Source organism: Schistocerca piceifrons, chromosome 9 (genome assembly GCF_021461385.2).
Source record: "Schistocerca piceifrons isolate TAMUIC-IGC-003096 chromosome 9, iqSchPice1.1, whole genome shotgun sequence".
Classification (NCBI taxonomy): Eukaryota; Metazoa; Arthropoda; class Insecta; order Orthoptera; family Acrididae; genus Schistocerca; species Schistocerca piceifrons.
The window spans coordinates 151108365-151135894 of record NC_060146.1 but is presented as its reverse complement, the minus strand read 5'-3'; the positions used below and the strand labels follow the sequence as shown (position 1 = coordinate 151135894).

The 27530-nt window shown below is 51.2% G+C and overlaps 1 protein-coding gene across 3 annotated transcripts in view; it reads right to left on the bottom strand.

The window, feature by feature from the left end:
- Positions 1-27530, bottom strand: part of LOC124717223 (nuclear RNA export factor 1-like) — a 218397-nt gene that overhangs the window by 127207 nt on the left and 63660 nt on the right. For all 3 annotated transcript variants that reach the window (XM_047244011.1, XM_047244013.1, XM_047244014.1), the window contains 2 exons: positions 23636-23745; positions 15670-15759 (listed from right to left, as the gene is read on the bottom strand). In XM_047244011.1, the coding sequence (XP_047099967.1) occupies positions 15670-15759; positions 23636-23745 (200 nt within the window). The remainder of the gene's footprint in view (positions 1-15669; positions 15760-23635; positions 23746-27530) is intronic.

The window sequence follows — 27530 nt, the reverse complement described above, 5'->3', positions numbered from 1 at the left end:
TTTGATACTGATGAAGTTGAATTTGGGAATTTGGTAAATTTGAAAATTTCAGAAACACAAAATTTATCTGGGGAGCAAAAACAACAGTTAGAAAATCTGCTGTGGGAATACAGTGATGTTTTTAGTGACATACCTGGTAGGGTAAAGGGTTACCAGTGTGAGCTTCAGGTAAAACCTCATGAACCATTTTTCATAAAACCATACACTATTGCAATATCAAAAAGACCTGCTGTTGAGAAAGAGCTGAAAAAGATGGAAGGATGTAATATAATAGAAAGGAGTATCAGTGCATATAATAATCCTCTAGTAGTAGTTTCGAAAAAAGATGGTGGAGTAAGATTGGTTTTGGACTCTAGACACTTAAACAAAATTTTGTTCAGACAGACAGACCATCCTGAAAATATTGATGAGTTACTCTATAAATTTACAGATATAAAATATATGTCAAGTTTGGATCTAACTTCGGGTTTTCATCAAGTACCACTTTCGGTTAATTCTAGAAAATATACTGCTTTCTTGTACAATGGTAAGAGTTACCAATATTGTGTTGTGCCATTTGGGTTAAATTCTTCTGTTTCCGAATTTATAAGAGCTTTGGATCATGTACTGGGGCAAGAACTTGCGTCTAAACTGATAATCTATGTAGATGACATTTTGGTTACAGGAAAGAATTGGGAGGAACATTTTTTGATTTTGAAGTCAGTTTGTGAAAAACTTAGAAAAGGGGGGATGACATTGAAATTAGAGAAATGTAAATTTGCAGTTTCTGAAATAAAATTTTTGGGTCATGTTGTCACAGACAAGGGAATTTTGGCAGATCCAGAAAAAATTAAAGCAATTTCAGAAATTCCTATTCCTAAGACTAAAAAACTATTAAAGTCGTTCTTTGGGTTATGCGGTTATTACCGAAAACATATAAGTGATCAGAGTCTGAATGCACCATGTTTAAGTCAGTTACTTAAGAAAAACACTGTTTGGGTTTGGGATAAAAGTTGTCAGGAAGAGTTTGATAAAATTAAGCAAGAGTTGAGGAAGCAACACTTATTACACAGACCTGATTTTAATTTACCATTTTTTTTTAACACTGATAGCAGTAATTATGGGCTTGGAGCAGAGTTATTTCAAGAAAGAGTAGAGAATGGAGTTAAGATACATTGTACTATAGCATTTGCAAGCAGAATGTTGCTCAAGCATGAAAAAAGTCGTAGAAAATCCACACCCTAATGCTTATCGTTTGGTGTATCCTAAGTCAAAGAAATTATTTGGTCTTAGGAATGTTGTCTCTTTAAAACTGTATAAACAGAAATCATAATTTCAAAATTTAAATAACCTATTATCATCTAAAACAAAAGTCCTCCACTGGAATGTGCTTGTTAGAACAAAACTACCTGTACAACCAAGTATGTATATTTGCATGTATAAATTAATAATTTGAAGTCACATGTTAATTGAAACTGATAAAAAAAAACACTGATGTAACAAAGAATGAGAGAAAGATTTATTTTTACTTTTTTACAAAAAAAAAGTCTCCCTAGTGAGCATTTCTGAATTTTTCTAATTTCGGAAGCTAATTCTTCCCTGTGGGTGAAGGCATGCATGTGAGGACATGCATGCAAAGGTATAAGTTTCAAAACCAATTTTAGATAAAACCTCATGATATATGAGCAGTTTATTGTTGTTTATACTGATGTTGTGGGGAGCAAAAGTACTCTTCATAAAAATGTGACTTGTAGTAATATTGTAGTAGAGAGGCAAGTGTATATAAACAATTGCAAAAATTTAGATAATACTGATGTATCTTTAGCTGTACTAAAAGAAGAAAATCATAAGGAAAAAAAATATACAAAAAAAACCATGACTAATTAAAAAAATATAAAAAAATCAGAAGTTAAAAAAAATATATATATATAAAAGGCAAATATAGAGAAAAACACATTACACTATATATGTCCAGTATCATTTTTACTGTACAATATGTAAGCATAATGAAATTAACATTAATATTTAAAAAAAATTAAATCTTATTCTAGGAAATGAGTTTTACCTTCCTATTATTTTCAATCTGTATGTTACAATATTTCTCATGTATGTTTTATACCATGTATATTTGTCATGTCAAATAATTTCTTTACTTGAATTTTTTTGTGTATGAGATTGATGGGGAAGTATCATTGCAACAACAGCCAGTAACAAGTCCACAGATTCAAAGAGTCCAAATTTGGAAGAGGTTATCAGACTGCATCATTAGTGTACTAATTGTGTAATACAGATCCATCACTGAGTGTGGTCGGGATTTTGTTGTATATGTCCATAGCAACAAAAGCCCTGGGGAGCAGTTGTAATGGATCTGGGAGATGTTATTTTTTTTACCGTATTTGTCGATACTGAATTGAAAATGCTTTCTTATATTTTTGTCAGAATTTATTATAATTTGTCTTATTATATGTTAATTTACTTCTCTTTTTGAGAGTAAAAGCATATTGATTACTATTAGAAAATGTATCGAAGAATAGCAAAGAAATTGATTGTGTAAAATATCTTTGACGTTGGAGTAGTCTTTGACTATACTCAGTCCGAGTCGGAAGCTAACTCTTGGTGTGTGTTGATGGAAGAACAATGTGAAGGTCGCAGTCATAAATAATTTTGAATTATATTACTATTATTTTTGTATTATCTGAAAAGAAGAAACTACATTGGAAGAAACTGTATTTGAAACACCAAAATGAGAGAAACACGCTGAACCACGTCATTTTCTGCAGCCGACAACGATGCATTGTGGAATCATACTTAGACAACTGAAGCCCAGACTTATATTTGCTTGCAAACGTCTAATGGAAAAGGTACTCTCATGAAATATGGCAAATTTAAGTTTATAAAAAAAATAGTGACCATATTTTCAACTTGTGTCTTAACCGGGATGCCATATTTCACTAGGAAATGAGCTTGAGTCAGAAAAACTGAAAGTAAGTTGTCTTTTTTGTTGTTTTAATACTTCTGTAGCACATTCAGCTCAAAAAAATGCTTTTAATAAAAAATTAAATGGAATAACAAGAAGAGGAGAGCAGAAGAGGGGGGGGGGCACAAGAAGAGGAGAGCAGAAGAGAGGTGGCCACAAGAAGAGGAGAGCAAAAGAGGGGTGGCCACAAGAAGAGGAGAGCAAAAGAGGGGGGGGGGGCACAAGAAGAGGAGAGCAAAAGAGGGGGGGGGGGCACAAGAAGAGGAGAGCAAAAGAGGGGGGGGGCACAAGAACAGGAGAGCAAAAGAGGGGGGGGGCACAAGAAGAGGAGAGCAAAAGAGGGGGGGGGGCACAAGAAGAGGAGAGCAGAGGAGGGGGGTGGGGCACAAGAAGAGGAGAGCAGAGGAGGGGGGTGGGGCACAAGAAGAGGAGAGCAGAGGAGGGGGGTGGGGCACAAGAAGAGGAGAGCAGCGGAGGGGGGTGGGGCACAAGAAGAGGAGAGCAGCGGAGGGGGGTGGGGCACAAGAAGAGGAGAGCAGAGGAGGGGGGTGGGGCACAAGAAGAGGAGAGCAGAGGAGGGGGGTGGGGCACAAGAAGAGGAGAGCAGAGGAGGGGGGTGGGGCACAAGAAGAGGAGAGCAGAGGAGGGGGGTGGGGCACAAGAAGAGGAGAGCAGAGGAGGGGGGTGGGGCACAAGAAGAGGAGAGCAGAGGAGGGGGGTGGGGCACAAGAAGAGGAGAGCAGAAGACGAGGGGGGCACAAGAAGAGGAGAGCAGAAGACGAGGGGGGCACAAGAAGAGGAGAGCAGAAGACGAGGGGGGCACAAGAAGAGGAGAGCAGAAGACGAGGGGGGCACAAGAAGAGGAGAGCAGAAGACGAGGGGGGCACAAGAAGAGGAGAGCAGAAGACGAGGGGGGCACAAGAAGAGGAGAGCAGAAGACGAGGGGGGCACAAGAAGAGGAGAGCAGAAGACGAGGGGGGCACAAGAAGAGGAGAGCAGAAGACGAGGGGGGCACAAGAAGAGGAGAGCAGAAGACGAGGGGGGCACAAGAAGAGGAGAGCAGAAGACGAGGGGGGCACAAGAAGAGGAGAGCAGAAGACGAGGGGGGCACAAGAAGAGGAGAGCAGAAGACGAGGGGGGCACAAGAAGAGGAGAGCAGAAGACGAGGGGGGCACAAGAAGAGGAGAGCAGAAGACGAGGGGGGCACAAGAAGAGGAGAGCAGAAGACGAGGGGGGCACAAGAAGAGGAGAGCAGAAGACGAGGGGGGCACAAGAAGAGGAGAGCAGAAGACGAGGGGGGCACAAGAAGAGGAGAGCAGAAGAGGTGGGGGGCACAAGAAGAGGAGGGGGGCACAAGAAGAGGAGAGCAGAAGAGGAGGGGGGCACAAGAAGAGGAGAGCAGAAGAGGAGGGGGGCACAAGAAGAGGAGAGCAGAAGAGGAGGGGGGGCACAAGAAGAGGAGAGCAGAAGAGGAGGGGGGCACAAGAAGAGGAGAGCAGAAGAGGAGGGGGGGCACAAGAAGAGGAGAGCAGAAGAGGAGGGGGGGCACAAGAAGAGGAGAGCAGAAGAGGAGGGGGGGCACAAGAAGAGGAGAGCAGAAGAGGAGGGGGGCACAATAAGAGGGGAGCAGAAGACGAGGGGGCCACAAGTAGAGGAGGGGGCCACAAGTAGAGGAGGGGGCCACAAGTAGAGGAGGGGGGCACAAGAAGAGGAGGGGGGCACAAGAAGAGGAGGGGGGCACAAGAAGAGGAGGGGGCACAAGAAGAGGAGGGGGGCACAAGAAGAGGAGGGGGGCACAAGAAGAGGAGGGGGGCACAAGAAGAGGAGGGGGGCACAAGAAGAGGAGGGGGGCACAAGAAGAGGAGGGGGGCACAAGAAGAGGAGGGGGCACAAGAAGAGGAGGGGGGCACAAGAAGAGGAGGGGGGCACAAGAAGAGGAGGGGGGCACAAGAAGAGGAGGGGGGCACAAGAAGAGGAGGGGGGCACAAGAAGAGGCGGGGGGCACAAGAAGAGGAGGGGGGCACAAGAAGAGGAGGGGGGCAGAAGAAGAGGAGGAGAGCAGAAGAGGAGGAGAGCAGAAGAGGAGGAGAGCAGAAGAGGAGGAGAGCAGAAGAGGAGGAGAGTGAGAATGGAAAAGCAGAGTGAAGGAAAAGGAGGAGAGCAGAAAAAGAGAGAAGCAGAAAAGGAGGAGTGGAAAAGAAGTGGAGCAGGGGAGGGGAAAGGACGGACAGGTATGGTGGCAGAGGGCAGCACACAAAGAGGACAAGGAGATAGGATAAGGGGCGAAAACTGTTGTGTGGAGGGTGTGGGGGCACTAGGTTGAAGGGGGGGATAATTTCAGGAGAAGAGAATTTATTGTAAAGATAACTCCCATCTGCGCAGTTCAGAAAAGCTGGTGGTGGATGGCCCATGTTGTGAAGCAGCCATTGAAATCAAGCATGTTATGTTCCACAGTATTTTGTGCAACGGTCTGATCAACTTTACTTTTGGTCACTAGATGACAGTGGTATTTCATTCCTAGTAGATAGCAGGTTGGTAGTCATACCAATATAAAACGTGGTACAGTGCTTACAACCGAGTTGGTACACAACATGGTTGCTTTCACAGACGTCCCAGACTGTGATGGAATAAGACTAGAACAGGAAGTGGTCAGTGAGCGGAATGGACAGGTTTTGCACCTAGGTCTTCCACAGGGATATGATTGCTGTGGCAAAGGTTTGGAATTATTAGTGGTATAGGGATGGACTAGAATGATGTGGAGGTTTTGGTGAGCAGCAGAACATCACTTTAGAGGGGTGAGAAGGATCTTAGGTTGTATTTCCCACTTTTTGGGGCATGACGATAGATAATCAAAGCCCTGACAAAGGATGGGGTCAGTTGTTCCAGTCTGGGGTGCTACGGGTGATGAAGGTGGCACCCTTTTGTAGCTGGCTCTAGGGGATGGTGGGATGATTGGAAGTGTGGGGGAAGAGGGTGGGGGGGGAGAGTGTGGGGGGAAGAGGGTGGTGGGGGGGAGAGTGTGGGGGGAAAAGGGTGGAGGGGAGAGTGTGTGGGGGAAGAGGGTGGGGGAAGAGGGTGGGGGGAGAGTGTGGGGGGAAGAGTGGGGGGGAAGAGGGTGGGGGGGAGAGTGTGGGGGGAAGAGGGTGGGGGGGAGAGTGTGGGGGGAAGAGGGTGGGGGGGAGAGTGTGGGGGGAAGAGGGTGGGGGGAGAGTGTGGGGGGAAGAGGGTGGGGGGGAGAGTGTGGGGGGAAGAGGGTGGGGGGGAGAGTGTGGGGGGAAGAGGGTGGGGGGGAGAGTGTGGGGGCTGTTGTTTGTTGTTGTTGGTTGTTTTTTGGGGAAGGAGACCAGACAGCGAGGTCATCGGTCTCATCGGATTAGGGAAGGACAGGGAAGGAAGTCGGCCGTACCCTTTGAAGGGAACCATCCCAGCATTTGCCTGGAGGGATTTGGGGAAATCACGGAAAACCTAAATCACGATGACCGGACACGGGATTGAACCGTCATCCAACCCGAATGCGAGTCCAGTGTCTAACCACTGCGCCACCTCACTCGGTGAGGGTGGGAGGGAGAGTGTGGCGAGAAGAGGGTGGGGGGAGAGTGTAGGGGGGGGAGAGTGTGGGGGGGAGAGTGTGGGGGGAGAGTGTGGGGGGCAGAGTGTGGGGGGGAGAGTGTGGGGGGGAGAGTGTGGGGGGGGAGAGTGTGGGGGAGGGAGTGTGGGGGGGGAGAGTGTGGGGGAGGGAGTGTGGGGGAGGAGAGTGTTGGGGGGAGAGTGTTGGGAGGAGAGTGTTGGGGGGAGAGTGCGGGGGGGGGGGGGGAGGAGCGCGGTGGAGGGGGGCGGGGGGGTAAGAGAGCGGGGGGGGGGGATAGTGCGGGGAGGAGAGTACAGGGGGGAGAGTGCACGGGAAGAGTACGGGGGGGGAAGAGTGTGGGGGGAGAGTATGGGGGAGGGCAAGAGTGTGCGGGTGGAGTACGGGGGAGGGGAAGAGTGTGGGGGGGGAGTGTGGGGGGGGAGGGAGTGTGGGGGGGAAGTGTGTGGGGGGAAGAGTGTGGGGGGGGAAGAGAGTGGGGGGGGAAGAGTGTGGGGGGGGGGAAGAGTGTGTGGGGGAAGAGTGTGGGGGGGAAGAGTGTGGGGGGGAAGAGTGTGGGGGGGAAGAGTGTGGGGGGGAAGAGTGTGGGGGGGAAGAGTGTGGGGGGGAAGAGTGTGGGGGGGAAGAGTGTGGGGGGGAAGAGTGTGGGGGGGAAGAGTGTGGGGGGAAAGATTGTGGGGGGGAAGAGAGTGGGGGGGGAAGAGTGTGGGGGGGAAGAGTGTGGGGGGGAAGAGTGTGGGGGGGAAGAGTGTGGAGGGGGAAGAGTGTGGGGGGGAAGTGTGTGGGGGGGAGGGGGGAAGAGTGTGTGGGGGGGAAGAGTGTGTGGGGGGGAAGAGTGTGTGGGGGGGAAGAGTGTGTGGGGGGGAAGCGTGTGTGTGGGCAAGAGTGTGGGGGGGGGGGCAAGAGTGTGGGGGGCGAAGAGTGTGGGGGGCGAAGAGTGTGGGGGGGAAAGAGTGTGGGGGGGAAAGAGTGTGGGGGGGAAAGAGTGTGGGGGGGGAAGAGTGTGGGGGGGAAGAGTGTGGGGGGGGAAGAGTGTGGGGGGGAAGAGTGTGGGGGGGAAGAGTGTGGGGGGGAAGAGTGTGGGGGGGAAGAGTGTGGGGGGGAAGAGTGTGGGGGGGAAGAGTGTGGGGGGGAAGAGTGTGGGGGGGAAGATTGTGGGGGGGAGAGTGTGGGGGGGGAGAGTGTGGGGGGGGGGAAGAGTGTGGGGCGGACAAGAGTGTGTGGGGCGGACAAGAGTGTGTGGGGCGGACAAGAGTGTGTGGGGCGGACAAGAGTGTGTGGGGCGGACAAGAGTGTGTGGGGCGGGGAAGAGTGTGTGGGGCGGGGAAGAGTGTGTGGGGCGGGGAAGAGTGTGTGGGGCGGGGAAGAGTGTGTGGGGGGGAAGAGAGTGTGGGGGGGAAGAGTGTGGGGGGGGGGAAGAGTGTGGGGGGGAAGAGTGTGGGGGGGGGAAGAGTGTGGGGGGGGAAGAGTGTGGGGGGGGGGAAGAGTGTGGGGGGGGAAGAGTGTGTGGGGGGGGGAAGAGAGTGGGGGGGAAGAGAGTGGGGGGGGAAGAGTGTGGGGGGGGGAAGAGTGTGGGGGGGGGGAAGAGTGTGGGGGGCAAGAGTGTGGGGGGCAAGAGTGTGGGGGGCAAGAGTGTGGGGGGCAAGAGTGTGGGGGGGAAGAGTGTGGGGGGGAAAAGTGTGGGGGGGAAAAGTGTGGGGGGGGGAATAGTGTGGGGGGGAATAGTGTGGGGGGGAAGAGTGTGGGGGGGAAGAGTGTGGGGGGGAAGATTGTGGGGGGGGGGGGGAAGAGTGTGGGGGGGAAGAGTGTGGGGGGGAAGAGTGTGGAGCGGAAAAGAGTGTGTGGGGCGGACAAGAGTGTGTGGGGGGGAAGAGTGTGGGGGGCAAGAGTGTGGGGGGCAAGAGTGTGGGGGGCAAGAGTGTGGGGGGCAAGAGTGTGGGGGGCAAGAGTGTGGGGGGCAAGAGTGTGGGGGGCAAGAGTGTGGGGGGCAAGAGTGTGGGGGGCAAGAGTGTGGGGGGCAAGAGTGTGGGGGGGGGCAAGAGTGTGGGGGGGAGAATGTGGGGGGGAGAATGTGGGGGGGAGAATGTGGGGGGGAGAATGTGGGGGGGGGGAGAATGTGGGGGGGGGAAGAGTGTGTGGGAAAAGAGTGTGTGGGAAAAGAGTGTGTGGGGGGGAGGAAGAGTGTGGGAGGGGGGAAGAGTGTGGGGGGGGGGAAGAGTGTGGGGGGGAAGGATGTGGGGGTAAGGATGTGGGGGGGAAGGATGTGGGGGGGAAGGATGTGGGGAGGAAGGATGTGGGGGGAACGGTGTGGGGGGGAAGGGTGTGGGGAGGAACGGTGTGGGGGGGAACAGTGTGGGGGGGAAGGGTGTGGGGAGGAAGGGTGTGGGGGGGAACGATGTGGGGGGGAAGGGTGTGGGGGGAAGGGTGTGGGTGGGGGGGGCGGAAAGGTGTGGGGGGGGCGGAGGTGTGAAGGGGAGGGGGGAGGGGGGGGAAGAGTGTGTGGGGGGGAGGAGTGTGGGGGGGAGGGGGGAGGGGGGGGAAGAGTGTGTGGGGGGGAGGAGTGTGGGGGGAAGAGTGTGTGGGGGGGAGGAGTGTGGGGGGAATAGTGTGGGGGGGAGTGTGGGGGGAAGAGTGTGGGGGGAAGAGTGTGGGGGGGGAAGAGTGTGGGGGGGAAGAGTGTGGGGGGGAAGAGTGTGGGGGGGGGAAGAGTGTGGGGGGGAAGAGTGTGGGGGGGAAGAGTGTGGGGGGAAGAGAGTGGGGGGGAGGAGTGTGGGGGGGGGAAGAGTGTGGGGGGGAAGAGTGTGGGGGGGGGGAAGAGTGTGGGGGGGAAGAGTGTGGGGGGGGGGAAGAGTGTGGGGGGGGAAGAGTGTGGGGGGAAGAGTGTGGGGGGGAAGAGTGTGGGGGGGGAAGAGTGTGGGGGGGAAGTGTGTGGGGGGGGAAGTGTGTGGGGGGAAGAGTGTGGGGGGAAGAGTGTGGGAGGGAAGAGTGTGGGGTGGAGGGGGAAGAGTGTGGGGTGGAGGGGGAAGAGTGTGGGGGGGAAGAGTGTGGGGTGGAGGGGGAAGAGTGTGGGGTGGAGGGGGAAGAGTGTGGGGTGGAGGGGGAAGAGTGTGGGGGGGAAGAGTGTGGGGGGGGGAAGAGTGTGGGGGGAAGAGTGTGGGGGGTGAGGGTGTGGGGGGTGGGGGTGAGGGTGTGGGGGTGAGGGTGTGGGGGTGAGGGTGTGGGGGGTGAGGGTGTGGGGGGTGAGGGTGTGGGGGGGAAGAGTGTGTGAGGGGAAGAGTGTGTGCGGGGAAGGGTGTGAGGGGAAGAGTGTGTGCGGGGAAGGGTGTGGGGGGGAAGAGTGTGTGAGGGGAAGAGTGTGTGCGGGGAAGAGTGTGTGCAGGGAAGAGTGTGTGGGGGAAGAGTGTGTGGGGGGAAGAGAGAGGGGGTGTGGTGGAGAGAGTGGGTGGGGGTGGGGGAGAGAGTGGGGGCAGGGTGGGGGGGAGACAGTGTGGGGCAGGGTGTGGGGGGAGGATAGTGGGGGGCAGGGTGTGGGGGGAGAGTGGGGGGCAGGGTGTGGGGGGGAGAGTGAGGGGCAGGGGGGAGAGAGTGGGGGGCAGGGGGGGAGAGAGTGGGGGGCAGGGGGGGAGAGAGTGGGGGGCAGGGGGGAGAGAGTGGGGGGCAGGGTGTGGGGGAGAGAGTGGGTGGTGGGAGAGAGTGGGGGGCAGGGTGTGGGGGAGAGAGTGGGTGGTGGGAGATGGTGTGGGGGAGAGTGGGTGGGGGAGAGGGTGTGGGGGAGAGAGTGGGGGGAGAGGGTGTGGGGGAGAGAGTGGGGGGGGCGAGGGTGTGGGAGAGAGGGGGGAGGTCAGTGGGGGGACTGTGAGTGAGGTGTTTGTGAGTGGGGGGGAGTGTGTGTGGGGGGAGCGAGGGGGGGAGCGAGGGGGGGAGCGAGGGGGGAGTGTGTGTGGGCAAGAGAGTGGGGAGGGGGAGAGGGAGGAGGGGGAGAGTGGGGAGGAAGAGAGTGGGGAGTGAGGGAGTGGGGATGGGGGGAGTGGGGATGGGGAGAGTGGGGATGGGGAGAGTGGGGATGGGGAGAGTGGGGAGGGGATAGCGGGGATGGGGAGAGTGGGGAGGGGAGAGCGGGGATGGGGAGAGTGGGGAGGGGAGAGCGGGGATGGGGAGAGTGGGGAGGGGAGAGCGTGGATGGGGAGAGTGGGGAGGGGATAGCGGGGATGGGGAGAGTGGGGAGGGGATAGCGGGGATGGGGAGAGTGGGGAGGGGAGAGTGGGGAGGGGAGAGTGGGGAGGGGAGAGTGGGGATGGGGAGAGTGGGGAGGGGAGAGTGGGGAGGGGAGAGTGGGGATGGGGAGAGTGGGGATGGGGAGAGTGGGGATGGGGAGAGTGGGGATGGGGAGAGTGGGGATGGGGAGGGGAGAGAGTGGGGATGGGGAGAGTGGGGAGGGGAGAGTGGGGAGGGGGAGGGGAGAGAGTGGGGATGGGGAGAGTGGGGATGGGGAGAGTGGGGAGGGGAGAGTGGGGATGGGGGAGAGTGGGGAGGGCGTGAGTGGGGAGGGCGTGAGTGGGGAGGGCGTGAGTGGGGAGGGCGTGAGCGGAGAGGGGAGGAGGTGGGGTGGGGAGTGTGTGGGAGAATGAGAGGGTGAGAGGGGGAGGGTGTGGGAGAGGGGGAGGGTGTGGGAGAGGGGGAGGGTGAGAGGGGGAGGGTGTGGGAGAGGGGGAGTGTGTGAGGGGGAGGGTGTGGGAGAGGGGGAGTGTGAGAGGGGGAGGGTGTGGGAGAGGAGGAGGGTGAGAGGGGGAGGGTGTGGGAGAGGGGGAGGGTGAGAGGGGGAGGGTGAGAGGGGGAGGGTGAGAGGGGGAGGGTGTGGGAGAGGGGGAGGGTGTGGGAGAGGGCAAGGGTGTGGGAGAGGGGAAGGGTGTGGGAGAGGGGGAGGGTGTGGGAGAGGGGGAGGGTGTGGGAGAGGGGGAGATTGGGGAAGGGAGAGGGTGTGGGGGTTCAGTGGAGATGGGTGCGGGGTGTGGAGGGCCAGATGGTGAAAAGTGCGGGGAGGGGGGAACGGTGCGGGGAGGGTGGAAGGGTGCGGGGAGGGGGGAAGAGTGCGGGGAGGGAGGAGTGTGCCTGGGGAGTGCGGCGGGGAGGGAGGAGTGTGCCTGGGGAGTGTGGAGGGGAGTGTGGGGGGGGAGTGTGGGGGGGGAGTGTGGGGGGAGAGTGTGGGGGGAGAGTGTGGGGGGGGAGAGTGTGGGGGGGGGGAGAGTGTGGGGGGAGTGTGGGGGGAGAGTGTGGGGGGGGAGTGTGGGGGGAGAGTGTGGGGGAGAGTGTGGGGGAGAGTGTGGGGGAGAGTGCAGGGGTGAGAAGGAGGGTGGGGGGGAGATAGTGCGTGGGGAAGAGTTACGATGTGGGTGGGAGGATAACAGTGTGGGGGGAGGGTAACAGTGTAGGTGTAGGGTAAGAGTGTGTGAGAGTGGGTAAGAGTGTGGGGGGGGGTAAGAGTGTGGGGGGGTAAGAGTGTGGGGGGAGGGTAAGAGTGTGGGAGGGTGGGTAAGAGGGTGGGGGGAGGGTAAGAGTGTGGGAGGGTGGGTAAGTGTGTGGCGTGGAGAGTAACAGTGTGGGGGGAGGGTAAGAGTGGGGGGAGGGTAAGAGTGTGGGGGGAAGAGTGTGGGGGGAAGAGTGTGGGGGGAAGAGTGTGGTGGGAAGGGTGTGGTGGGAAGTGGCATAGGAGGTATGTTTATAAACTAGATGTGAGTGATAATGCCTAACTGTGAAGGGCTTTTTGAGACTTCCAGGAAACTGGGAAAGGGAGTTCTTGTCACTGCAGATATGCCATCCCCGGGTAGCATGGCTGTATGGGATGTTTGTTATTGGATTGACAGCTGCTGTCAAAATGGAGGTATTGTAGCTGGTTGGTGGGTTTAATATGGGTGGAGGTGTGGATGGAGCCAACAGTGAAGAAGGTGGCATGCCGAGTTGTGGAGTATGAGGTGAAATGAGTGGGAGAGGAAGTGCTGGGGCTGTGAAGGCATGAGAATAGGGAGCCTTGGCCTTGAGTCCAGATTATGAAGATATCATCAATGAACTTGAACCAAGCCAAGGGTTTCGGGTTCTGGGAAGCTAGGAAGGTCTCCTCTAAATGGCCTGTAAACATATTGACTTAGGAGGGTGCCATGTGGGTGCCCAAGGCTGTGCTGCAGATTTGTTTGTATACCTTCCCTTCAAAGGAGAAGTAGTTATGCATTACAATAGAGTTAGTTAGGTGAATGAGGAATGAGGTAGTGGGTTTGAAGTCTGAAGGACACTGGAAGAGTTGGTGTTCAATTGTAATAAGACCATGGGCAGGGAGGATGTTAGTGTATAGAAAAGTGGCATCAGCAGTGACCAGGAGGTAAAGGGGTGGGGATGGTGGAGGGTTGATGAACGAAATGGTTGATATGTTTGAAGTGGGCGCTAGATTATGGGCAATTGGTCGGACGTGTTGGTGAATGGGGATTGAAATGTTTTCTGTGGGAAAACAATAACCAATTACAATGGGTCATCCAGATTGTTGAGTTTGTGAATTTTGGGGACCATGTAAAAGGTGAGAGTGTGGGGGTTATCACAGGGGTGAGGAGGGAAATGGATTGAGGGGAGAGGTTCTGAGAAAGACCTAAGGCCTTCAGCAGGGATTGGAGGTTATGTTGGATTTCCATGATGGGATCACTCTGACAGAGTTTATAGGTGGTATTACAACCAACCTGCTATCTATTAGGCTGAATAGCCACAGCCAAACAGTGGGCAAATGCAAAGTTGACCACCCTGTGGTACAAAATGCTGTGGAACATAACATGCTTGATTTCAATGGCTGCCTCACAAACTGAGCCATCTGGATCCCCCTCTCCCTTCCACCACCAGCTTTCCTGAAGTGCACAGATTAGAGTTATCGTTACAATAAATCCTCTGCTCCCGAAATCATCCCAGCCTCAACCTACAGTAACATCGTGCTCACACACCCTCCACCCAACAGTTTCCAACCCTTGCCCTATCACCTCGTCCCCTCTCACATTCCTTCATCCTCTTTGTGTGCTGCCCTCTGCCACCGTACCTGTCCGTTCTTTCAACTTCCTTGCTCCAGTCCTATTCCGTTCCCCTCCTTTTCTGCTGTTCTCCTTTTCTGCTCTCCTCCTTTTTTGCTTTCCACTTTTTTCTCTCACATCCTCTCCAGAGCTGCACCTGGCAGTCGCTAGTCCCTGAGAGCCCTGCCAGACAGTGCTCTTCTCTCATCCCACCTGTACCCAGCTATTCTTCCCGCTTCCCCGCCCCCCTCCAGATTGCTATTCACGTGACAATCGCATCCTGATCGGAGCTGCCGGTTATGGCGGCTGAGTATGCATGAGGTGTGTTTGCTTGTGTGAATGCATGTATGTTTTCTTTGCTGAGGAAGGCTTTGGCTAGTACCTGCATGTGTAACAGTCTTTTGGTTGTGCCCGTCTGCAACTCAACGGGTTATCTTCACAATTAGTAATAATCTATCCTATTCCTGATACTGTTTCTAACACTAAGTGTGCTAAACCTTAAACCATAATTAAACTAGCACAACAATAGCATTATACAATAAAAACAAGTACTAATTATTCTCTATAACATCCATCTAATCCAAAAAATTTACACAATGTGACAGTGGCATAAAATCTGCGTACTATTTATACAACGTGTATTGCAGCTGTCAAGCAACAATTTTACTACAATGGTCTCCACTGTCTTGGCAATGCAAGTTAAACTGTGAAGCTTAAAACCAATTTCATTCTATAGTTATAGCATAAAAACTAAAATACGCTATGATGTGTTGCCACAAAAGACACTCCTTCTTTGAAATTTTTCAAGATATTCAGCTTTTATCTCACTTCCTTGTCAAGCAGATTTTTTGATATTTCCTTCCCCAGAGTGTAGTAAACAATTATAGAACATAATAAAATATGACAGATTTAATTTCAGTACCAGTGGAATATGGGCCCATTTTCAATGCACCTCCACTTTGTTGCTGTTCTGTAGAACCTTATATGGTCACATTGCAAGACCAAATATAGTTTTTAGGTGGTTTAGAACATGACATTTCTAATGTTCTAATGAAAATGGTTTACAGTGTTTGCAGGAGGCTATTTTGTAAAAGCGAGCCAAAAAAGGCAGTTTTGGAGTTTTTTGAAAAATTGTCAACTAGTAATCAATTTTAATCAGTAGAAAAACAGAATTTTGTACTCTAATACCTTGTATTGATAAGTATGCAAGGTCTCAGGGGTATCCCGCAGTGACTTCTGGAGATATAAAAAGCTAAGCTCCACATTTTTTTGAGCATCTATTGTTTTTGGCTGACTTTGCTTCAAATTATCCAAATGTACATTGTCCAGGAAATGTTTTATTATTATTATTATTTCACTAAAGGGAGTGCAAAAAGTTATACAAGATGACCTAGTTTTGTTTCTTTCAAGAAAATGTTTTGGAGGTATTATGTTTCCAAGCTGCTAAAAACTCACTGATGCACTGTCGATAGCTGCACTATCGAGTCTAACAAATGATTATACCTCCAGAATGATCATGAAATTTTATCAATGTTCATTAAGAACATGTGTGCTTGTTAAAAAAAATTTTTATCAAAATCCGTGACAGCCAATCGCGAATCTCTAGACCCCATGTACAATGCAATTAGCTTTCCACTCTTATTAACTTTTGCATGCTGTTTTGTTAGTTATCTCTGTCTTGATTATTACCCTATCTTCCACCTCCAAGCTCATACATTTTCAAATCTCATCTGGTGCAGTCCCAACATTAAGCTTTTCCTTCTCATCCTGTCTGGTGTATAGCCTCTGACCTGGGCTCTGGTTTTCCTAAACCTTGCCAATTCTTTTCCTTCTCACCTCTTCCTGCCCCTTCAACCCTTTTCAGGAGAATAACTCATTGGCTGCGATGGCCTGCGCATTTCCTTAGCAGTTATGTGTGTTTTCTCCCACCCTCCTTCACGAGTAGACTTTTCATATGTCCCACTATATTATGTTTTCAAAAAAATGTATTGATATATACTAATTAGTTTGCTACAGTGTCTAACTACAATAATAGTTTAAGAAAAATGTGTCAACATACAACTGAGATATAAAAGACAAGGCCTACTTACAAAATACGGATTAATTTTCAGCGGCGATATTCTTCTGTTAATGGCCATGAGGACATATTTTCTCTTGCTTCCTTGAACAGGAGTTTGGATCTGGAAATAAAATGAAGGTTCATAAACAACAACAACAACAACAACAACAACAACAACATAGGAAATGGAAAAGTGACTTTATTTTAATTTCTACCAAATGAAACAGAACAGGCTAACAAGGGGACCATACCTACTCATCATTACCGATTTCGATCAGAATTATGGTATATGCAGGGCTTGGCCAGAAATGAAAGAGGTAGGAGTGGAAGCTCCAGATGGTCAGGCATTTAGAAAAAAAAAAAGCATTTTTGGTGTGCTTTGGGCAAGGCACAAGGCTTTTATGTTAGCGTGATTTCCAGGAGGTTGTCAGTGCAGTGGGAATGTTAGAGAACAGTAATCCTAGGGTCTTGGTATCAAGTGTCTATGTGGAAACTTTTTTATTTTTTTTTCATTCTCAAATTTTACATTACTTACACAGCAATAAACTTAAATAATGCTAAATACATTGTATTTATTGATGTTTTCATAAAATGCATGAAAAGGAAAGGCAAAGGAAAATTTGGGACTGGAAATAAATTTCGAAGGAAAGGCTGTACTTACGATGTCCATGAGGACTGCAAATAACATTTTGAAAAGGGACTGTAATTAAAGTGTTTTGGACTTGGTACTGCAGTAGTTTCATTTTGAAGTGTAAGAGGACTTTTTCAAAATACATTCCATTGTACATCACTATCTATCCTTCCCAATATTTGGCAAAATTTTGCATTATGCATTGTTTGCTGCCAAACGGTGTGATGAGAGAGAAACTTTTATGAATGGAAACCAGGTCTGTTTTTCATGAGAAACTTTTATGTAATTATGCTTTCCCTGTTTTTATAAGTATCACTCCAGCATGCATACGTCAACTAAAAAATTATAAAAGGATCTAATTTTGTATAAGAAGTTCTCATTTATGCATTAAAATCTCTGCACATAAATTTATTTGCAAATACCAAAATTTCCTTTGTCTTCTCTTTTCATGTCTTAGGAAAATGTTAATAAATTCTGAGCATTATTTCAGTTTATTTGCAGTGCAAACAACATAAAAATTAAAAATAAAAAATTTTAAATGTCAGGTTCGATCTCATAACCCCCTGACTACTGTTCTGTACTCTTCCTACTGCACTAACCACAATGTACAAACTGTGCTAAAATAAATGGCTCACGTCTTGCCTGACCTGTGCAAAAAATGCTACTACTTTTTTCTACATGCTTGACCACCAGGAGCTCCCAAACCTGTCAATTTCCTTTCTTATCAAGCCCCGCACACATCATAAATCTGGACGAAAGTGGTGGTGATGATGAGGTGACACAGCCCCTTGTATGAGATCAATTATTTCTGGAGGAAGATATCAGAAAAGAAACATCATCAAAAGAATAGAAATAAGGTACATACAAATACTTTTACAATTATCATACTTAATAATTACTGTTCCTGTTGCTTCTGCATAATGTTTCACTGATTGTATCAACACTCATTTGCATTGTGATATATATTGTGAAATTTTGAAAATTCTCGTGTGCCACGATAAAGTTGTACTGTTACCATCAATTACAGGCTTAAACTTATTTGTGCCATTTTTAAATTTTTGAGAACAGTAAGCCTATCCTCATTCAAAACATCCATTCTCATTTCATTATGCCATTACATGAGAAACAGGTTATTTTTGAGAATTTTTGGTCACTTACAAAACTATATTTTTGTTAATTACCAGTATGAGTGTTTTGCATACAAACTTATTTTGGAGTAAATCAGCATGTGGGGTTACAGTTCTGCCGAAGAAATCATCACCCCAGAATTTCATTGTATATCAATGCAAATAAATATGCGTTTTTGAGAATTTTCAGACACTACCATTGTCCTCTGCATAACCTACAAGCAATTTGTAGGAAATTGGCATTTGTGATTTAGTTACTGTACTAGATATTCTAACATATTGTATTACATGTAGTTTTCCCTAAAAGAGAAGTAGCTCTATATATTGTCTGCATTTATTGTAAATTAACTCTGTTTTCGAGTTTGCTAACAACAGTAATTAACCTCAAAACATTTTAGAAAACTAGTCATTTTTACCACAAATTCTTGTGTTGCCTTTACAGAAATCTTGTTTTCTGTATTTGCTTCAATTCTTGTAGGAAATTAGCAACTTTTTAGCTCAACAGATTACAAGATAATCATTGGAGTTAATTTAGTTATTTGTTTACTGCCTTGTCATACATTACTCCAGCCAAAATGCTGTCCTACTGTGAATGCTGTTCTCGAACATGGGATGAGTTGGTTGACATTCATAAGCAGCTGGAAATCACCCTAATTGTTGTCAAATGATTGGCAGCTGCTGCAAATCTGTGTGCTGAAGAGCACACGAGTGTGTTGAAGAGCTCCTGAGAACGTGTACCTGTGATAATGGTACCAGGCACCCTGTACAGGGTGGATGGGGACCAGGAAGGACTCAGGGTGTTGTTCCAATCCACCTACCCAATAAGTTTCAGGTACTGTCTTCCACTGAAATTGAAACTGAGCCTGTTTTGGAGAAACCTGTTTTATCCTATGTCAAGAGGAGGCAAGCATGAAAGGGTAGGGGTCTATTAATCGTTGGTAATTCAAATGTATGGTGAATGATGATAGCCCTTAGAGAAATGTCAGGAAAGGATGCCAGGTACACTCAGTGTGTGTGCCCGGGGACCTCATTCAACATGTTGAAGAGGCTATTCCGGCAGCCACTGAGGGAACAGGTTGCAACCAACTGCAGATTGTGGCGCACATTGGAACAAATGATGTCTGTCGTCTGGGCTCCAATGTCATTCTCAGGTCATTCCAGTGTCAGGCAGGAGGAGGTTGAGAAGACCACCCTTGCGTATGGAGTTTCAACAAAGTTCACAATTTGCAGTATTGTCCCCAGAACTGATTGTGCCCCTTTGGTTCTCAGTTGAATGGAAGGACAGAACCAGAGATTCTGAAGGTTCTGTGACAAGATAGGCTGAGACGTCCTGGACTAGTGCTATAGGGAAGTCACACAAATCCGTGGGTGAAAGGAGACTTGTCACATAGGATGAGAAGGAAAGGAGACTTTCCCAAAATCTACCCCTTTTTCTAGACCTCTCCAGTCATTTTCCTTCACCCCTCTTCCTTCCCCTTCAACCGTTCTGCCTGAAAAAGCTTGACTGATAATAATCTTCTTTTATGTGTGTGTTCAGCTGCTGCTTGGTGAGTAGATTTTATATCTATCCAATCAAATTATTTAATAATAATAATAATGTGCTATATAGGACAGGGAGAGGTAGCACCTTCCACTATGTAAACTTTCAACTACAGACCGGTCCTCATCACCTCCCCTACCTCTTTCTCCCTCAGAGAAGTGCAGTACAGAACAAACGCAATTTATCCCAAACCCTCTCCAGCCCTACATTGCTGTACTTGATGAAAAGTATCATACTGCGTGAGGCAGTGCACGCCTCAGCAGAAAATTGCATATTGAAATGAGTAAATCTCCAAAACAATTCTCCAATAAATGTAAATAATCACACTCAAGTTACCAATGACAGCAAATCAGTTAGACTGTAACAATGCACTGCAGCTATCAAGCAATGTCCAGTTGTATGTAGCGGTAATATAGCAATATGGAAGTCCACTGTAATGAACCTTCTGCAGTAGTAATTGTAAGGAATTTTCACTATTCTAATTGCAACAACTTGCACCATAGCATGCACTGCCCTGTGAGGTAGGTCGAGTGGCTAAAGCACCTAACCTCACCTTTCTGCTGTGCCCAGACAGAGTACTGCTGGGCCTCAACTTAAATGCACTTACTGAGGCATTTCGTACCATCCCACTGACTGAAGGGCTAAAATTCTGCAACACCTACCCAGTTTTCATTTACAAAAAGCACAAGAACATGAAGTGCTGCCTATGTAATACAAGTAAACAGAAAAACACTCGCTTTTGTTAAGAAAAGATTCAAATAGACGGGCTAACTGGAACAAATTTATCTTTTGACAGGAAATCATTTACTTTGAAGTGCAGTGGTTTCCTAAAACAATACAAAGAACAAAGCACTTCCCCAATTAAGACTGTGCCTAGTACCAAAGCAGAGTGTGCCAAATCTTAGAACAGCACATTACTTACAGTGGCCCACAGACCGTCAGTGATTTTCTTTGCTAACTCATGTGACAAGCGAGGCAAACTGCGGCATTGTCTCTGACAATAAGGAATGGCCCTATAGCTGCTGCTGCAATGAACTGCCAGTGCTGAAGCTGCCCTCGGTGTAGTACAAGTACAACAATGCAAAGGAGTTGGGTGGCTTCCCTTAGCTCCAGAATATATACTCAGCTATGTCATTTTTTATGAAGTACTTGCTCAGGCTTCTGTCAAGTGCTCAGTCGTAATTCCCTCCCACCCACCAAATTCAGAAGGTGACCCTACTTATAGCCTCGATTTCATGTGGAGTGACTACTAGTTTGATTAGATCTTTTGCTGTAAGTATAAAGGGAGCTTTATATTCAAAGGGAGCTTTATATTCAAAGAGAGCTTTGCCCCCCCCCCTCCTCCCCCCCCCCTCTCGCCACGATATTGCTGCTCTTGTTCATGAGAAAATTACCAAATTTTGGTGGTAGGTGCTCCAGCATGCTCCATACAATCCAGATCTTCCACCATTGGACCTTCATCTGCTCAGCCCCAAGAAGAAATTCCTGATCGGCCAACGCATTGCGACAAATGTGGAAGTAAAATTGGCAGTCCCTACGTGGCCATATATCATCCAAACGCAAACTGATACCACTCGTGGAGAAATGTGTTGAGAATGTTGGTGAATATGTAGAAAAGTAAGTGAAAGATTTAAGTTGATTTGAGATTTCTTTTGTTTTGTTACCTATTAAACTTTTTGGTATTAAAATTATTGTTCATTACTTTCCAATCTTTCCTCATACATCTATGTGAGCCACAAAGCTCGCATATTGCTGACAATACATCCTGACAATGTTATCCAATGACATGTCCTCACACATATTGCTGCTCTTTGTGCTAGAACATATATGGCCACTAGTGCCGAGCAATGTATAAAACTCATATAAAGGTATTGAACTGAATGATCACATTATTGTGAAAAGGATAGATTGCTACTCGCCATACAGTGGACATGCTGAGTTTCAGACCAGCACAAAAAGAAGACTGCTAAACAAGTAAGCTTTAGGCCAAAAGGTGTTCTTATGAATTAGACAAAAACACACACACACACACACACACACACACACACACACACACACAAAATTACTGTCTTAGGCTGCCGAGGGAACACTGCTTGGTCTCAGCAGCCAGAGCCAGTAGTCTCGTGTGCGCGCGTGCATGTGTGCGTGTTGTCCAATTCAGGAAAAGGCCTTTTGGCTGAAAGCTTAATTGTTTAGCAGTTTTTTGTGTTGTGCCTGTCTGCAACTCAACATCTCTGCTGAATGGTGAGTAGCAACCTATCTGTTTCATAATATTGTCATTATTCTATTCTGGATTTTTCATTGCTTGAACTGAACAACCACTCTTTCCTTCTCATTTTGTCCAGTAAGTCTCTCCTGACCCCTGGGTTCCCCATTTCCTGAAACTCACTATTCATTTTCCTTAACCCCTCTCCCTTTGCCTCCACTCCTTCTGCCAGGAGAAGGAGCCACTGGATCTGAAATCTTGCAAATTTGAGTACTTTTGTACACGTTTTTTCCTGCCGTCACTTGCCAATTACATTATATTTTTGATAACTGATCATTTTCATTCATGAGGAATAAAGTTAGAAACAACAAGAGAAATCAGACTTTGAAGATGCATTCTTCTTAAGTAAGCACATGCTACGGAATATTTAAATCACAAACTCATATCTTTACCTAGAATTTTACCAGAATGTTGAAACACGATTCTGAATATCTCATTCGAGCAACTGGTTTGAGAATTGGCAAAACTGATACAAGTATGAGAGAGTATGTACCAGTTACAGCCCGACTGGCACCCACTCTTCTGATTTCAACTACTGGTGATTCATACAGAAGTCTAAAGTATCTTTTCGAAGTGTACTATTCACCAATAAGTCTCTTGATACCAAAAGTATGCAATGCTTTTGTAGAAGGACAGAAGGACTTCATTAAGGTAAGTTTGAAATAAGAATACAATTTTTAAGTATATTTTATTTTTGTTGACCAGACCAAAGTAACACACATGAGAAGCTAAAACCAAAATTGAACACAATTCAACCTCATTGCCAACAGCTTGCCGACTGTTCTTTTTCAGACCACGTGTACCTTACTTTTGTCATCCCACAGCTTGGTTGTAGATGACTTGCATTGAAGAAATTCATACTTATCTCGTTTGTCTGCTTTCCCATTGTTGTATATATCGTACTCACAACAACAACAACAACAACAACAACTACAGAGTGAGAGGGAAGCATTTACAGGAATGACAGAGATCAATATTGTAGTACAATAGAAAATACACTCGAACCTCAGTGGTGAACTCCGGCAAACCCCTCCGCGTATGTTGGCAAATACCTGCGACATCAGCAATACTGCCTGACCATATCTCTAAAATGTTTTGTATTGCAGCCACATTGCAGCAATGTTGACAGCAATTCTATTTGATCCACATATTGCATAAAATGTTGCCAGTGCAACTGTGTCCTCGCACAAAATCTCCACTGTAAGCTAAGGAACCAGTGGCAGTATTATTCGACTGACATTTCTGGAAGCTTCCCGACAGCTGTATACCAATTTCTAGTGTGAATACACTGTAAAGACATGTATGTCAGCTCTCAGTGTTTTCGTGCATAAACGCTCTTCTGATACATAACTGAAGCTCAGATCAGCTCACGATATCAGTTACATACAAACAAAATATTCAATAAAGGTGCCTGTCACATTCTCTTATTGAATTTAAATAATTTGGGCTCACATTAGCTCATGAAATCAATTCTTTAATAATCATTACTAAAGTGGAATGGGACTGAATGAAGCACAGACCCCATCTCGGTGCCACACTACAAATTTTCCATTTTGTCCACCTGGGCAGCCAATTCTAACCCATAATAGAAACTTTAGGGATCACACTGGTACTATCTAAGTACAATTTGTTACTTTAGAGCTTTATCTCCTAATGCTGCAACCAACTTTCTATTTATTTCACTGGCACTTTTTACCTTAAAAAATACAAAATGTATCTTTGTTGAAGCTCCCAATTGCTCAAGATGGTGCATCATCTTGGATTTGGCAGGGAATCTTACAGTAGCCAGTAACTTCTTAGAATAAGTAACTGCTTTTCTCATCACACTGATCTGCTATGTTAATTTCTGTTGCACAAGGCCCAGATCGACTTGATAATTACTCTCACCAATCCTTAATTAAGTTAGGAATGTGAATTCGTCCTACAAAACAAACTGTTTCTGACAATATGTCATGCTTCCCCTTTGTCCCCATCTGCTCCTCCATTTTTTCAGGCATAAGTGACAGGTTGGTCTCAGTGTGTGAAGTAACTGATGTGTGCTTTGTAACCCATCGAATCACATTCAGATTTTTCCCTTTCGCATCAGCGTTTGCTTTGTTGCACTCTTTAAGGGACATGTAAATGGGCACTAAGTTTTCTTGTCAGTGAATAACACAAATAGTCACAAATCGGTGGCCGGTTGTGTTATTCACCAACAACTGTTAATAGCCACAGAGTTCACAAGTTCCAGCATGGATAATATAGCACACAGTATTCTGTTAAGGTTATTCTAACCATATGCATGTATAGTCATTCTGATTGCCCTATCACCTGATGTAGTATTTATACAATTACAAACTTTAACTTCCATCAACATATTACAAAAATTTTGTAAAAAAATTGTTATCAATGTACTATCACATAGCTTTCCATATCAAAAACTGTCATACTTACAGTGATTTGATGCCACTGGCTGGCAGAACTTCCTAGGAGAATATCACTATTAAGTGCCACTATCGTTGCTGCATTTGAGCTATTCAGTTCCAAGAAATCTTCTGAAATTCCTGTTTGTAACAGAAGTAGACATTTTATAATGACATACTTTGATAGTTGGAATTGAACAATCACATATTAAGAGACATATGCACAATGGCTGCCTGTTTCAGTACACAACTATCAACAAAAAGTGAGTCTTTGTTGAGACAAGGAAAAGTTGCTGATTAATGGAACGGAACCCATTACAATTTGAGGATACAGAACGACGCACAAACAGAGGATGCATACATTACTGAACAATCACAGCATATTCTCTTTTCTGCATAGTGTTGGCAGGAAACGACTCAAGACGGTTGGACAATAGGCTTCAGACATACATTTGAGAGGAGTGAGCACAAGATCAGGAGAGGAGGGACAAGAGATGATCCAGTTGGAGAGGGTAGGAGAGCAGAGGATGGACTAGAGGGCTGGGGGAGGTGAGTGTATGGGCTGGGGAGGGGGAGGAGGAAATGCGTAGGCAGGGGAGGGGGGGAGGCGAGTGCACGGGAAGGGCGGCGGGCGAGGGCACGGTTAGGGGAGGGGAGGGGAGGGGAGGGGAGGCGAGTGCAAGGACAGGGAAGGGGAGGGGAGGCTAATGCACGGCCAGGGGAGGGGAGGCGAGTGCAAGGCCAGGGGAGGGGAGGGGAGGGGAGGGGAGGGGAGGGGTGGGGAGGCGAGTGCAAGGACAGGGAAGGGGAGGGGAGGCCAGTGCACGGTCAGGGGAGGGGAGGGGATGGGAGGGGAGGGGAGGGGAGTGCACGATCAGGGCAAGGGAGCGGAGGGGAGGGGAGGGGAGGGGAGGCGAGTGCACAGCCAGGGGAGTGGAGGGGAGGGGAGAGGAGGGGAGGCGAGTGCACGGCCAGGGGTGGGGAGGGGAGGGGAGGGGAGGCGAGTGTACGGCCAGGGGAGGGGAGGCGAGTGCACGGCCAGGGGAGGGGAAGGGAGGCGAGTGCACGGCCAGGGGAGGGGAAGGGAGGCGAGTGCACGGCCAGGGGAGGTGAAGGGAGGCGAGTGCACGGGGAGGGGAGAGGAGGGGAGGGGAGGGGAGGGGAGGGGAGGGGAGGGGAGAGGAGGGGAGGGGAGGGGAGGGGAGGGGAGGGGAGGGGAGGGGAGGGGAGGGGAGGAGAGGGGAGGCGAGGCGAGGCGAGGCGAGTGCACGGCCTGGGGTGGGGAGGGAAGGTGAGGGGAGAGGAGGGAAGGGGAGGCGAGTGCACGGCCAGCGGAGGGGTGGGGAGGGGAGGGGAGGGGAGGTGAGGGGAGAGGAGGCGAGTGCGCGGGCAGGGGGGGGAGGGGAGCGGAGGGGAGGGGAGGCGACTGCACGGGCAGGGTTGGAGAGGGCAGGGGGGCGAGTGCGCGGGCAGGGAGGGGAGGGGAGGGGAGGGGAGGGGAGGCGAGTGCACGGGCAGTGTTGGAGAGGGCAGGGGAGGCGAGTGCGCGGGCAGGGAGGGGAGGAGAGGGGAGGGGAGGGGAGGGGAGGGGAGGAGAGGCGAGTGCACGGGCAGGGAAGGAGAGGGGAGGGGAGGGGAGGCGAGTGCACGGCAAGGGGAGGAGAGGGGAGGGGAGGCGAGTGCACGGCAAGGGGAGAAAAAGGGAGGGGAGGGGAGGGGAAGCGAGTGCACGGCCGCGGGGGGGAGGCGAGCGCATGGCCAGGGGGGAGGAGGGCGCACGGCCAGGGGGGGAGGAGGGCGCACGGGCAGGGGGGGAGGAGGGCGCACGGGCAGGGGGGGAGGAGGGCGCACGGGCAGGGGGGGAGGAGGGCGCACGGGCAGGGGGGAGGAGGGCGCACGGGCAGGGGGGAGGAGGGCGCACGGGCAGGGGGGAGGAGGGCGCACGGGCAGGGGGGAGGAGGGCGCACGGGCAGGGGGGAGGAGGGCGCACGGGCAGGGGGGACGAGGGCGCACGGCCAGGGGGGGAGGAGGGTGCACGGCCAGGGGGGGGGGAGGGGAGGGGAGGGGAGGCGAGTGCACGGCCAGGGGATGGGAGGGGCGGCGAGTACACGGCCAGGGGAGGGGAGGCGAGTACACGGCCAGGGGAGGGGAGGCGAGGGAAGGGGAGGCGAGTGCATGGCCAGGGGAGGGGAAGGGAGGGGAGGCGAGTGCACGGCCAGGGGAGGGGAAGGGAGGGGAGGGGAGGCGAGTGCACGGCCACGGGAGGAGGAGGGTGCACGGCCAGGTGGGAGGAGGGTGCACAGCCAGGGGGGGGAGAGTGCACGGCCAGGGGGGGAGGGTGCACGGCCAGGGGGTGAGGGTGCACCGCCAGGGGGTGAGGGTGCACCGCCAGGGGGTGAGGGTGCACCGCCAGTGGGTGAGGGTGCACCGCCAGGGGGTGAGGGTGCACGGCCAGGGGGTGAGGGTGCACGGCCAGGGGGTGAGGGTGCACGGCCAGGGGGTGAGGGTGCACGGCCAGGGGGTGAGGGTGCACGGCCAGGGGGTGAGGGTGCACGGCCAGGGGGGGGAGAGTGCGCCGACAGGGGGAGGAGAGTGTGCCGACAGGGGGGGGGAGAGTGCACAGCCAGGGGGGCGAGGCGAGTGCACGGCCAGGGGGGCGAGGCGAGTGCACGGCCAGGGGGGCGAGGCGAGTGCACAGCCAGGGGAGTGGAGGGGAGGGGAGGGGAGGCGAGTGCATAGCCACGGGAGGAGGAGGGTGCACAGCCAGGTGGGGAGGAGGGTGACGGCCAGGGGGGAGGAGGTTGCACGGCTAGGAGGGAGAAGGGTGCGCGGCCAGGGGGGGAAGGAGGAGAGTGCGCGGCCAGGGCGGGGGGTGCGCGGCCAGGGTGGGGTGAATGCGCGGCCGGGGGGGAGTTCACGGTTGGGGGGAGTGTGCGGCCGGGGGGAGTTCACGGTTGGGGGGAGAGCACGGCTGAAGTGGGAGTGCACGGCCGGGGTGGGAGTGCACGGCCAGGGGGGGGAGGGTGCACGGCCAGGGGGAGGAGCGTGCTCGGCAAGGGGGGGAGGGTGCAAGGCCAGGGGGGCGAGGCGAGTGCACGGCCAGGGGGGCGAGGCGAGTGCACGGCCAGGGGGGCGAGGCGAGTGCACGGCCAGGGGGGCGAGGCGAGTGCACGGCCAGGGGGGCGAGGCGAGTGCACGGCCAGGGGGGCGAGGCGAGTGCACGGCCAGGGGGGCGAGGCGAGTGCACGGCCAGGGGGGCGAGGCGAGTGCACGGCCAGGGGGGCGAGGCGAGTGCACGGCCAGGGGGGCGAGGCGAGTGCACGGCCAGGGGGGCGAGGCGAGTGCACGGCCAGGGGGGCGAGGCGAGTGCACGGCCAGGGGGGCGAGGCGAGTGCACGGCCAGGGGGGCGAGGCGAGTGCACGGCCAGGGGGGCGAGGCGAGTGCACGGCCAGGGGGGCGAGGCGAGTGCACGGCCAGGGGGGCGAGGCGAGTGCACGGCCAGGGGGGCGAGGCGAGTGCACGGGCAGGTGGGCGAGGCGAGTGCACGGGCAGGTGGGCGAGGCGAGTGCACGGGCAGGTGGGCGAGGCGAGTGCATGCCCTGGGGGGGGGGGAGGAGAGTGCACAGCCATGGGGGGGAGGAGAGTGCACAGCCAGGGGGAGGAGGAGAGTGCACAGCCAGAGGGGGAGGAGAGTGCACAGCCAGAGGGGGAGGAGAGAGCACAGCCAGGGGGAGAGGAGAGTGCACAGCCAGGGGGAGAGGAGAGTGCACAGCCAGGGGGAGAGGAGAGTGCACAGCCAGGGGGGAGGAGAGTGCACAGCCAGGGGGGAGGAGAGTGCACACCAGGGGGGGGGAGAGTGCACACCAGGGGGAGGAGAGTGCACACCAGGGGGAGGAGAGTGCACAGCCAGGGGGGAGGAGAGTGC